The 13511-nt window shown below is 38.0% G+C and overlaps 1 protein-coding gene across 1 annotated transcript in view; it reads left to right on the top strand.

Moving 5' to 3' along the window:
* The window catches only part of LOC137295628 (uncharacterized), a 46221-nt gene extending 32718 nt beyond the window's left edge, over positions 1 to 13503 (top strand). The window contains exons 11-16 of the mRNA XM_067827079.1: positions 245 to 437; positions 3864 to 4006; positions 4431 to 4546; positions 5046 to 5192; positions 6377 to 6476; positions 7176 to 13503. Of these exons, the coding sequence (XP_067683180.1) occupies positions 245 to 437; positions 3864 to 4006; positions 4431 to 4546; positions 5046 to 5192; positions 6377 to 6476; positions 7176 to 7328 (852 nt within the window). The 3' untranslated portion in view covers positions 7329 to 13503. The remainder of the gene's footprint in view (positions 1 to 244; positions 438 to 3863; positions 4007 to 4430; positions 4547 to 5045; positions 5193 to 6376; positions 6477 to 7175) is intronic.
* Positions 13504 to 13511: the final 8 nt, after the last annotated feature.

Raw genomic sequence — 13511 nt, 5'->3', positions numbered from 1 at the left:
TGACATCGAGTTTCTAAAATATGATTTCAGTATGGCTGGCTGGATGCTGGATGGAGTGCCTTTAAAGTGGAACTGATGCCCACTAAACTAGCCACATTGATAGCACTTGCTTACAAAACTATCCACCCATCTACCCTTGCATCTACCCATCCTCCCACCTCTCCAACCATACATGCAACCATCCATCCATCCATCCATCCATCCATCCACCCATTCACCAACTTACTGGCTGACATGTTTACAGGTGATGATCAGCACCCCACAGAGTCTCGGAGACAATCTGCGGAAGAGCTTGATGGAACTGTTGATGTCACGCCACCAGGTGGCAGGAGTGTGCATGGTTCAACAGTCACTTCTCTCCCTCTACTCCTACAACGCCACGTCTGGCATCATCGTCGACATCGGGGAGAGGATAGAGATCTTGCCCATATTTGATGGTACAGTTAAAAACAGAATACTTCTGTTTCTGGTATCAGGTTATTGCTGAAGACAAGTGTTGAGTACTATATATTACTTCCTACTGAGAAGAATATAAGTGAAGAGGTTAGGTATGTGCCTGAATTTGGCCCCCTGTTTCATTGGTAGCGCTTGCACCATGATTCCCTCTTCAGATGAACAGAACTGGAGATTTTTGCAAACGTATCACATGGCATGTTACCATTCTTTGAATCAAGTTTGGCAATTTTCTTCCTCTCAAACCTCATTGCTAGTGGAGCTGAATATTAAGGACATTACAACAGTCATTGTTTCTGATTCTTTTGGCTGTGCCTGGAATATGTTAATAAGCATGGCTGACAGCAATGGTGAATAGAAAGAAAAGTAAAAATGGAAGGGAAAATTGTTTTGTAGAATGGTAAGTAGCTGTGGGAGGTAATGATGGTATATATAGTATTCCCAGAAATTATTGAGAACCATGTTGCGTCATGTAACTCATTACGTTTATTAACTTCTGGCGTTTTACTTACATAAACATGTTAAAACATCATCCTTTTACAGTCTCAGTCTTGTTTTAGTACTTTGTTAGACCTCCTCGCTCAGCAATGCATGCCTGAATACGCCTAGGCACACTACCCATCAAAGTTTGTAGGTAATCGTGTGACAGGGTATCCCAATATTGGACCACCTCGGCCTTCATATCTTCAATATTTCTCAGTCCCTTTTGGTTTATTCTGTCCTTCATGACTCCCCACACATTCTCAATTTAGTTTAGGTCTGGTCTGTAACTGGGCCAGTCTAAAACTTGAACATTTTCGCCCGACAACCACTGTTTTGTGTAGCGAGCAGTGTGTTTTGGGTCATTATCATGCTGGAAAATCCAATCATCTTCATACAATGTTTGTGCTGTCGGAAGAAGGTGACCATTTAGAATGTCAGCGTATCTTTCTTTTGTCAAGTTTCCCGTGAAAACACACAATGGCGTCACTCCGCGAGCCGATATGCCACCCCACATGTGAAACTTCGGGCTATGTTTTGGTCGCTGGTAGATAGGTTTGACAGTATCTTTGGTCCAAATTTTCACGCAATTAGGGAAAAGCCAAACAGAACTTTCATCCGAAAAGAAAACATTATCCCAATCTTGATTTTCATGAGCCCGACACCAGTTTAAACGTTTTTCCTTTTGTGCATCTTTCATCAACGGCGAGGGAATTCCACGTTTTTTCACCCAATTAAGTCTCTGTAATTCCTGCCTAACTGTTTCATTGCATACCTGAGGACTTCCTCTGCTAATCATTTCATTTCTGATGTTCTCTACACATTTCAATTTGCCCCTACTCACAATCTGCCCAAGTCTTCAGCGATCCACAACACTGAATTTCCTAGGCCGACCTGCCCCTGCTTTGTGCTCTATCCCGGTTCCTGTTTGAATATTCTTCAAAGTTCTGTATACTGTAGATAGAGGAATACCATGTCTACAAGCTAACACTTTAGCATCAGCCTCACCCCTTTCAAAATCATCTAGAATGAGCTTTCATTTCTCTCTTGCTGTAAATTCTGCCATGTCAACACAGGAAGCCGTCTGCTCAGACAAGGGAGATAACTCTTGACACAATGAGCTGCCTTCTAAGCCTTCAAGAGTTGTCTCGCTTATTTAGTATGCTTAGTGCATAGCGAAAGCCCTTTTTCCAATCTTAGCATCATTGGACAAAAAACAAAGATTTTCTCAATAATTTCTGGGAACACTGTAACAATTGTTGAATAAAAATGGTAGATAACAATGGTATATAACAACGGTTGAAGAGATAACTATCACTAATTAGAATAATATCTGACAATGGTAGCCATTGATGCTTTATTATCGGTTGATGACAGTGGTAGCCATTGATGCTTTATTATGGGTTGATGACAGTGGTAGCCAATAATTGTTTATTAAGGGTTGATGACAGTGGTAGCCATTGATGCTTTATTATGGGTTGATGACAGTGGTAGCCAATAATTGTTTATTAAGGGATGATGACAGTGGTAGCCATTGATGCTTTATTATGGGTTGATGACAGTGGTAGCCAATAATTGTTTATTAAGGGTTGATGACAATGGTAGCCAATAATTGTTTATTAAGGGTTGATGACAGTGGTAGCCAATAATCGTTTATTAAGGGTTGATGACAGTGGTAGCCATTGATGCTTTATTAAGGGTTGATGACAATGGTAGCCATTCATGCTTTATTATGGGTTGATGACAGTGGTAGCCAATAATTGTTTATTAAGGTTTGATGACAGTGGTAGCCATTGATGCTTTATTAAGGGTTGATGACAGTGGTAGCCAATAATTGTTTATTAAGGGTTGATGACAGTGGTAGCCATTGATGCTTTATTATGGGTTGATGACAATGGTAACCATTGATGCTTTATTAAGGGTTGATGACAGTGGTACCCATTGATGCTTTATTAAGGGTTGATGACAGTGGTAGCCAATAATTGTTTATTAAGGGTTGATGACAGTGGTAGCCATTGATGCTTTATCATGGGTTGATGACAGTGGTAGCCAATAATTGTTTATTAAGGGTTGATGACAATGGTAGCCAATAATTGTTTATTAAGGGTTGATGACAGTGGTAGCCTTTGATGCTTTATTAAGGGTTGATGACAGTGGTAGCCAATAATTGTTTATTAAGGGTTGATGACAGTGGTACCCATTGATGCTTTATTATGGGTTGATGACAATGGTAACCATTGATGCTTTATTAAGGGTTGATGACAGTGGTAGCCATTGATGCTTTATTAAGGGTTGATGACAGTGGTAGCCAATAATTGTTCATTAAGGGTTGATGACAGTGGTAGCCATTGATGCTTTATTATGGGTTGATGACAGTGGTAACCAATAATTGTTTATTCAGGGTTGATGACAGTGGTAGCCAATAATTGTTTATTAAGGGTTGATGACAGTGGTAGCCAATAATTGTTTATTAAGGGTTGATGACAGTGGTAGCCATTGATGCTTTATTATGGGTTGATGACAGTGGTAGCCAATAATTGTTTATTAAGGTGTTGATGACAATGGTAGACAACAATGGCTTATTAAAGATTGATGACAATGGAAGCCAAAAATGTCTTATTAAGGGTTGAAAATAATGGTAAAGAACTATACTTTATTAAGGGTCGATGACAATGGTAGAGAATTATAGTTTATTAAGTGTCGATGACAAACGGTAGAGAACTATGGTTTATTAAGGGTTGATGACAGTGGTAGCTAATAATTGTTTATTCAGGGTTGATGACAGTGATAGAGAACTATGGTTGACCAGAATGGTAGGTACCACCTGGTGATGAAATGTAACAATGGTGTACAAGAATTATGGATACTGCTGGTTGATGACAGTGGTTGGTAAGAACGGTTGATGATGCTTGATCTGTGTCCTTCACCAGGTTTTGTCATTGAGGGTGGGATGGCCCGTCTGCCATATGGAGCCCAGAAGGTTCAGGACACGCTGCTGCTCTCACTCCTGGCCAACAACTACAAGTTCTCCTCCTCTGTGGAGAAACTCCTCGTCAGATATGTCATGGAGAAGGTAGGTCAGGGTCAGACAAGATGGCGATGAGTTTAGTTTGAGAGTGACTGCACATCAACATATACCACACACACTCAGTTATGTGGGTGCAAATCTATCGTATCATGTTCACCAAGCCAGTGTCATTTGACTGCTACAACAGAACACATATGTATATCTCACTTTTCTCCAGGGCATTTTAGAGCTTAAAGGTTAAAGCATCCACTTGTCATGCTGAAGGCCCAGGTTCGATTCTCCACTTGGGTACAGTGTCTGAAGCCCATTGCTGGTGTGCCTCCTGGAATGTTGCTAAAAGTGGAATGAAACTATCCTCACTCTCTGACTCACTTAATATCTATATGGTCTTGAAATTATGCTTTATGCTAATGATTATTGCCTTAGAGACTTCTACAAGTCTAGTGTATACTGTGCTGTGTGTTCCCAGAGCTGCTATGTGGCCCAAAACTACAAGGAGGAGGTCCAGCGCTGCCAGATGTCCCCGTACTCCATCAAGTCCACCATCAGCCTTGAGAACTTTGATCTACCGCCGGAAGCTTACAAGTGAGGAGAATCCATGCTGCTTGTCATGAAGACTACTCATAATTTAATGCCCATCATCAAAAAAAATGTTTAGTCTGTGTTTCAAGATATGAGATAGGAATTTTTTTAAAAATTTTGTTTATTGTGTTGAGACGTTGCGCAGAGAGTACGTGCTACATATTTGAGATCTGTTAGTTGTTTAATGCCATACTCCGCAGTATTTTAGTGACAGTCTGTAAATAATCAAGTCAGGACCAGACAATCCAGTGATCAACTTAATATTTGTGTTTTCCCACTGACAGTTTGTACTTCACAATAAATCTAGGAACGCAGGTGAATTTGAGAGTTCTGAATGTACATATTGATGATTAGATAACAGCATTTGTATATGTTTGTTGCCTTCAAGATTTCTTACAATATTGTACACAACTTTGGAGTATCTTTTCCCATGAAAACAGTGGAATAGTGTTCTTATTAAGTGCAAATATGAATCAAATAACAAATGTTTATGTTTCTCCAGGAGTGTGACCCATGATGACAGTCGGTTCAGGAGTCCGGAGGGGCTGTTTGACACTGACATGTGGGAGATGGACTTCCCCAACCTCCACAAGCTGGTGTTCCAGGCCATACAGGCTTGTCCCATGGACAGTCGTAGACGGATGTTCAGGTGAGCTAATGGACAGTCACAGGTAGATGTTCAGGTGAGTTGATGGACAGTCACAGGTAAATGTTCAGGTGAGTTGATGGACAGTCACAGGTAAATGTTCAGGTGAGTTGATGGACAGTCACTGGTAGATGTTCAGGTGAGTTGATGGACAGTCACAGGTAGATGTTCAGGTGAGTTGATGGACAGTCACAGGTTGATGTTCAGGTGAGTTGATGGACAGTCACAGGTAGATGTTCAGGTGAGCTGTTGGACAGTCACAGGTTGATGTTCAGGTGAGTTGATGGACAGTCACAGGTAAATGTTCAGGTGAGTTGATGGACAGTCACAGGTAGATGTTCAGGTGAGTTGATGGACAGTCACAGGTTGATGTTCAGGTGAGTTGATGGACAGTCACAGGTAGATGTTCAGGTGAGTTGATGGACAGTCACAGGTTGATGTTCAGGTGAGTTGATGGACAGTCACAGGTTGATGTTCAGGTGAGTTGATGGACAGTCACAGGTTGATGTTCAGGTGAGTTGATGGACAGTCACAGGTTGATGTTCAGGTGAGTTGATGGACAGTCACAGGTAGATGTTCAGGTGAGTTGATGGACAGTCACAGGTTGATGTTCAGGTGAGTTGATGGACAGTCACAGGTAGATGTTCAGGTGAGCTGTTGGACAGTCACCGGTACATGTGGGGTGGTGGGTAGCTAAATGGTTAAAGTGTTCCACTCCCCACTGGGGCACAATGTGTGCAGACCATTTCTGGTGTCCCCAGCTGTGTAATTGCTAGAATATTGTTAAGAGTTGCATAAAACAAGCTCACTTACTCACTCATAGGTAGACTGGTAGGTTCAGGTTAACTGATGAAGCCACATTCAAATGTTCATGTGCGTTAAACACTGTCCCAGAAGTACGAAATTTTGTAAGATATGTAACTCAGTCACTTGATGCTGTTTGTTTTGGGCTAATTGTAAGATTCACAACACTTTAAGCAGTAATCCAGCAGCTTTGCAACATGTGACACCTGGAATGATTTGGAATGTACCTAAATAGGTTTTGGTTTCCCCGTTGCGTGGTTTCCCCCTCAGACTTGAAGCTTGATGGCGGAACTGGTCTGTGTCATGTACTATTTGTATCATCAGGGGTTAAGGATTACATCAATTGTTCATTAGGCACTACTTACAACTGTATTGTTTTCCAGGGCTGTCTACCTGAGCGGTGGCGTAACAATGATACCAGGATTCACGGACAGACTACAACATGAGCTGATGAAACTAGCGCCACCTAGTGTCCCCATTGAGGTGAGTCATACAGCCTCAGTGTCCTCATAAACTATCGCACTTAGTCTGATGTAAGCTACTTCAAAAGTTATCTCCCTTTAACCTATATCTATCATTTGCTTACTATCTCAGTGAAACACAAATAATATTAAAAGAACGAAACAACTTATTATCATTCTCATTTTGCAGGGGGTATTCAAATGCACAATAGTCTTTTCCAGAGCAGAACTTTAGAAACCATTCACTGTTCTTCATCAAACTTGGCACATAGATTTGTCAGGTGATGTACTAGTGCTTATTGGTAGTTTGAGGATTCAGATTAAGATGAATTCTGTTGAATTTGGTGATAGTTCTCTTTTTCTGAGCAGAACTTATAAACCATTCAGTACCCTCCCTCCATTTTGCTAACTGAAATGTCATTACTAACTGAAATGTTCATGAAGAGTATTTTGCCATCGTGGGGGATTTTGATTACTTTGTCTTTTTGTTAACGTATGAAATGGGTTTTTGTAAGATGCAAGATTTAGAACCAAGGACAAATTTAGATTACCTTGATGTAGGACTGTAGACTACAGAAAGGGTGAGAAAAATAGAAAATGATGTAGTTCTGTGACTGTTAAACTACTTACTATCTAGTAATTTTACTCTTAATCTGTTGAGATTGTCTAGATTAATATTTTTTGCCAGACATATTTGTATGTTTGTTTATCTCTGTGACAGGTTCACGCTGCGCCTCAGCGTTACCATGCAGCGTATGTTGGAGCGTGTGCAGTGGCAGGGATGGCAGAGTTTGAACACATGTGTATATCACGCGAGGAATGGCGGGACCACGGTGTCAAGGCTTTCAGGAAGTGGAATGCTCCGTCCTCTTAGCCTCGTTATGACATCATGACATTCTCCACATACAGCAAGTAATCATTGTGAGGCACTGTACAACCTGACACCCCTGGGATATGTGGATTATTCTAGCAGGGTTGGTGAATCTGTACAACCTGACACCCCACTTCTACATGGAATGTTCCAGTTAACGGAAGTATCTGTTTTATATGCATGTATGTATCAAAACAATTGTATAAGTTTGTAATTTATTTAAAAATTGTATTATATTTATGCATACACAGAATGAATAGTATGTCAGTGAGTGGTAAGCATGGGTACATGTATATATGTTTGTTTGGACTGGCACTGGACATCAAAACATCAATGTATATGAGCAAATCGATACCAATTTACTGTAAGGGCTTAAAACGATAGGTCTATAAAAATATTCTACTCAGTACACAATATTCACACCTCAGTACTGATCAAAATGCATATAGCGTGATAGTATCATTTACATCAACACTTAAGTCAAAAGTTTGAAACTTAAATGCTTTTGTGAACTTTTGAAGAGCACATTCACAGGACTGAATTATTTTGTATATTTTGCCAAACTGTCTAAAATACTGTCCAGCATTAATTGATGTTTATGTGAGGATTCCAGAAATTCTGACCAATGACAACTATGACTGCATCTGCGGATGTGAGAGTAGGAAGTGACAGTGTGTGTCAGATAGCCCAGTTGGTTTTGTGTGAGTTTGTGATGTGCAAGATGAACATCAAGCTCCAACATCAAGTTGTGCAGAAAGTAGTGTCAATCTAATGTTTATACTTTCTAACTGATCATTGCATTTTTAATTTTACTTGCTGACAAATATTTTGTACATTGAGGATCTTGTTTTATGTGTAAATAATTAATGTGACTAAACAGCAATGTGATGACCCTCAATATTACAATGTGTCTGAGACATGGATAGAAAATAACCAAACTAGTTGGCTCTTGTGTTGCTCAAGTGAAATTACTTCAGTGTTTTTGTGTGAGCTGAATGTTGAGTTTGCAACCATATTCTACCAAGCCAGCCCATTTTGAGTTGTGCAGAGCAGAGTTGTGTCCCTTTTTTTCAGGATCCATGAGTTTGAATCCTAAACCTGAAATATGACTGCCTGTGAATTTCATTTTGGGCTTGATCCCACATTAACTGGCATCATGGTCTAACAGAAATGTTTGCATAAATCTATATTAATTTTCTCACTTTGGTGGGCAAAATCTCATCAAATATGTCTGGTTTGAATCCATGGGCACCATTTAACTGGACCCCTAAAGCTTCAGTTCCTACAAATATGTATGTATGAACCAAGATGAGCAGGACAAGCATGTGTGTCATGCTCGGGAGACTTTTATCATTTATGTTTGTGAATTCATCCCACTGTAACTACCATTTCCTTCTTGTACATAGTCAAAGAAGTGTGTGTGTTTATGTCCGTTCATTGAAAGATGACGTCTCCCAGGGGGTACCTGCAGCTAAGGAGAAGGAACTTGTGGATGCATTTCTTGAAGTGGCGTTTGTGTCTTTTGCATTACTCTGTAGGTGAATTGTGTGGGAGTTTTATTCAGGGTCACCGGTTGTTTCAACACCAATGGTTGGATTTTATATGAAGGTTGTCTTTGATATTTAGACATTTTGCTTGAGTCACCATTATTAACAACTATTCTACCTAAAATTCATCATGTACTGCGATCTTATTACTTTGTTTTTGTCACTAATATTTTTTATTCTCTCATTTTATTCACTCTTCACGTCATTAACTCATACATATAAAATGTTAGGTTACTAATTCTGGTTCAGTAAATGAAGGGTATCTGTTAACAACATGTTTTTCTTGCTGTGTTGTAAAACAAAATTTGATCACATGTTTGTTAAGAATGGGCTTAAAAAGTTTGAAGGGCTATGAACGTTTTGAGAATATCTGGCTTGGTTCCTCTGAACAATCATGGTCACAAGAAACCAATTTATTGTCATATTTCTTGGTTGTCAGAACCATATCCTTATGGAGTAGTAAATGTCAAGAACCTGCATCACTTTGGGCATGATGCTAAAATGTCATGTTTGTGAACATTTATGCAAATTATGTTTCAAGTTCTCTTTTTTCCATGTAAAACCATTCTGATAATTTTCACCAATAGTCTTTGGAAGAGTTAAGAGAATTTTCATACATACTTATGTGGTTTATACTATTCAAAAGAAGGTAGGTAGGCTAGTGGTGAAATCGTTCGCTTCTGGCTGTGAAAGCCTGCGTTCAAATCCCCACATGTGTGAAGCCCATTTCTGGTGCTCCCCTCCCGCCATGATATTGCTGAAACAAAAGTGTTGTGAAACTACTGTAATTTGACTGACTCTCAAAAGAAGTTAAAAGACCACATTCTTTCATGCTGGTTGTGTAGAGGAATGAATGTCCTTACCTACTTTTGAGTAGTATATACCATTCGGTTGGTGCACAAGCAGCGTGATCAGTGTATGATAAAAGATTGCAATATTATTATCTGATATTACTACACATGCATTTATGATTTAAACGTCGATTTTAATACGTTAAATGATACGTTGATCAGCTTTTCAATGTATCACACCAACAGCTGAATGTACACAGTGCAAGCTTTTGCATATATGATGGTTGTCTCTCTGAAGTAGAGCATTTCCAATTGCAGTGTTGTATTGATGGATTGCAGAAAAATGTTCTGTCAGATTATTGTACTTCAGAAATGAATGTATCCAAATAAATTAAATAAAGATACTTGGTTATAATAATTATACTACTGATATGATTATATTTTAAATATTTCGTCATGTAAAAGTGAAGTTTGGAATCTCTGCCTGAGAAATACTCAAAGTTGTGTTCAATGAGAGATAAGCAAGTCATTTTATGGAGCTTCTATCAATATCTACAACATGCTCCAGGTGCCAGGAATGAAGAATTTCCTCAACAGATTCTGAATGTGTGTTTTTGATAGAATATGTGAATGCTATGGGTGAAGATTTTTCAAGAAGAACTTTTCAAAATGCAATAGTTTTACAACTGTTGAATTACATCTGTTGTATTCATGGTGTGTAAATCAACAATTCACACAAGCATTATTTCCACCTTCTGTCCTTGAATCCTGTACCTATTTCACCAAGAATTCATAGTAGTATGACTATCCTGGATCAATGGTATGTCATGGCAATTACGATCATGGTAGATACGATCCTTCATCGTTGCTGTATTCTCATTAGATATTTCTAACGACAAAATACAGGAGAAATCTCTTCGTATATAATTACATCACTTTTCATTTGCCTCATAAAAGGATAAATAGCTCGTACTTCTCATCAAAAAGAATAAAAAGTCGTTTTCAATAAAAATACCATGTATACATGTTCCTTAAAATTGTTGATGCCAATCAAAATATGCATGATTCTATTTAGTGGTCTCGAATAGTCTCAATTTCTTTAACACATGCCATTGCTTTATTGGTTTTTAGTTCTATATTCTATATCTAGAGAACAAAAATGTTTGGATATCAAAACATTCATGATATATTTGGTTGTAATAGATGTGGTCCCTCAACACCTGTATTTATTCACAGCAGTAATTTGGAAATACATGCAAGAATATGTCACCTCAATTAAATCATTAAAAAATCACTTTTATGTAAAACAATACATGTTATATATATATCACTTTTACAAATACACTAATGTTTCTTATACACCATGCACCTTTCTGCCTTACCTTGTCAAGAAATATTTTATTCCTTGTATTCTTGTAAACAGTACCCCCTTTATTCAAGATTCATAAAGAAACTGTCCCTGTGACAAACAGACACAAGTATTGGAATATCATTGTAAAACATACTTTAAAAATGATGTTATTTAAGGAGCTAGAGGTGGTCTTGTGGTGAAAGTGTTCATTCATCACACCAAAGGTATGTTTGAATTTCACATGGGTACAAACCCATTTGTGCTGGACTAAAACCATGCTAGTTTGTTCTTGTCAGCATCATTAATACATTTCTGTATTAAATATTCATTAGTGCAAAATGTTTCTTGTTATATAAGGAGTTTATGGGTAATTGAGGTTGACACTAACAAAGGCACACTGCATATACACAACAGTATGTTATGACTACATATTCCGACTGTCTCAGTACAGATGAGAGGCAGTATGAGTGTATCATAATCTAGTTATCACAGTTATAGTGATACGTAATCACTCTATTTCCAATGAACAATTGACACTGGGTAATCCACACTGATCTTTGTCACGTGAGAATTAAGGACAGACAGCCCCTTACTGCAGTGATTGTTAGAACTGCTAAGTATGTTTTGTGTGATCACAATGACTGACAATTGTGGCCAGATTTCAAATATGAAACTAACTCATAGTTTTGTCTATGCATGAATATCCTCAGCAGTCTCCAGCAAATGTAAGAGTTTCCACATTCAGATAAATATTGTAATAAACCCTTTCCTAATAAAATTATACTAAGGTTATAAATATGTGGCTTGCTGAAGTGATTTGTCATTCAAAGGACCAATATTGAAGAAGAGACTTTTATGTTTAGTAATAACTTTTGCTCTAAATTTGGGTTGAAATGCCTAGTAATACAATAATTTAGAACCATACAAACAGGCCCTATTTTGAATATAATAGCCCCTTGCCAAAAGCCATATTTTGAATCAGTGTTGAATAGATCATCTAGGAATAATGTGTTCAAAGTTTATCCAAGTCCGACCTGCAAGCTACCCATAACATTTGAGGCTATGTCGATGATAAATTCTTTTCACAATAATAATTTATGTTGAACATTATATATTGCTTTTTGTTCATTCTGTCTGCTTTGCTACCTGAATGTATTGGATGTCCCAAGAAGTGAACCGGTTTTTGACATGTATTTTCTCATTGATAGATAAACCAAATGTATTGAAACATTTCACATTGTAACCGTACGGTATCATCAACGTGTCTACAAAATATTTAACAGATTGGTTTCAAATTATTCATGCAATGTTGAATTCAAAACAGCATGTCAAAAAATGTAATTGCAAGGGGAAATTCACTTACTTCAGTCTGTAAAGTGGGGGGTTTGGATGTGAGTTGTATGTGATTGTGTGGGTGCTTCAAACATGTATGATAGGGTGTTTTCTCCACCATAACACTTCAATGTGCACAAACTCTTGGTGAATCAGCTAGAGCAGGTCAGTGTCTCCTATTCATGAATACGGGGATAAAGATTGTATGTATTGTAAAACCCTTTCCTAATAAATTACACCAAGGTTATATATGCATGGCTTGCTGAAGTGATTAGTCATTAACTTGACCAATATGGAGATTTTTTTTTTTTAATTTATATTTTACTATTTTATGTTTAGCAATAACATTTGGGTTGAAATGCATAATAATGTAGTAGGTTAGAACTATTCAAACAAACCCTATTTTAAACAAAGTATCCTCTTGAGGAAAAGCCATATTTTGAATCCATGTTAATAGATCAACAACTAATGTGTTCAAATTTGAATCAAGTCCAACTCCCTCACTGCTTTTAACAGTCAAGGCAATGTTAATTAATTGCTACCTGAATGTACCTTCTGCTGTCATCACATTCGTGTGCTTGAAATTTCTGAAAAATAGTGGTAAAACTTGTTGAGGTACTCGGGAGGGACCATAAATCAAGTGCTTTTATGAAGGTTGTGTATGGAATTTCGTCTGCCAAGTAAAAAGAAAACAAAGAGAACACATTTCTTTTCTGGGACTGTAAAATGATGTGAGGTAGGGTGTTTGGATATGAGTTTGAGATAGTGAAATCGGACAGTGCTGAAAATCTTGTTAATAATTTATGGCCCAGAGATCATCATGAATGTTTCGAAGCTGTTGCCTTTGTCTGACTGACTTCAGTAGAGTAGATTATGTTGTTACAAATGTGTTTGTTTTATGAAAATATTAATAAACTTAAGACTTTGGAAATATTGCAGCTGTCGGGGGTGAAGGCTTCATAAGTATGTGTGATTGTATGGGTGCTTCAAACACGTGTTATGGTTTCTCTCCACATTAACACTTCAATGTGCACAAAGCCTGGTGAATCAGCCAGAGCAGGACAATGTCTACTAATTATGAATATGTTCTGGTATTTCTGTGATTAATTGTATTTACCTGTACACTGATTGATCACTGATTAAAGTACTCAGTTGTACCTGTGTG

This window comes from Haliotis asinina, chromosome 9, assembly GCF_037392515.1.
Source record: "Haliotis asinina isolate JCU_RB_2024 chromosome 9, JCU_Hal_asi_v2, whole genome shotgun sequence".
Lineage (NCBI taxonomy): Eukaryota > Metazoa > Mollusca > Gastropoda > Lepetellida > Haliotidae > Haliotis > Haliotis asinina.
Note: the sequence above shows the minus strand (reverse complement) of the source record. Positions and strands in the feature narration are given on the sequence as shown.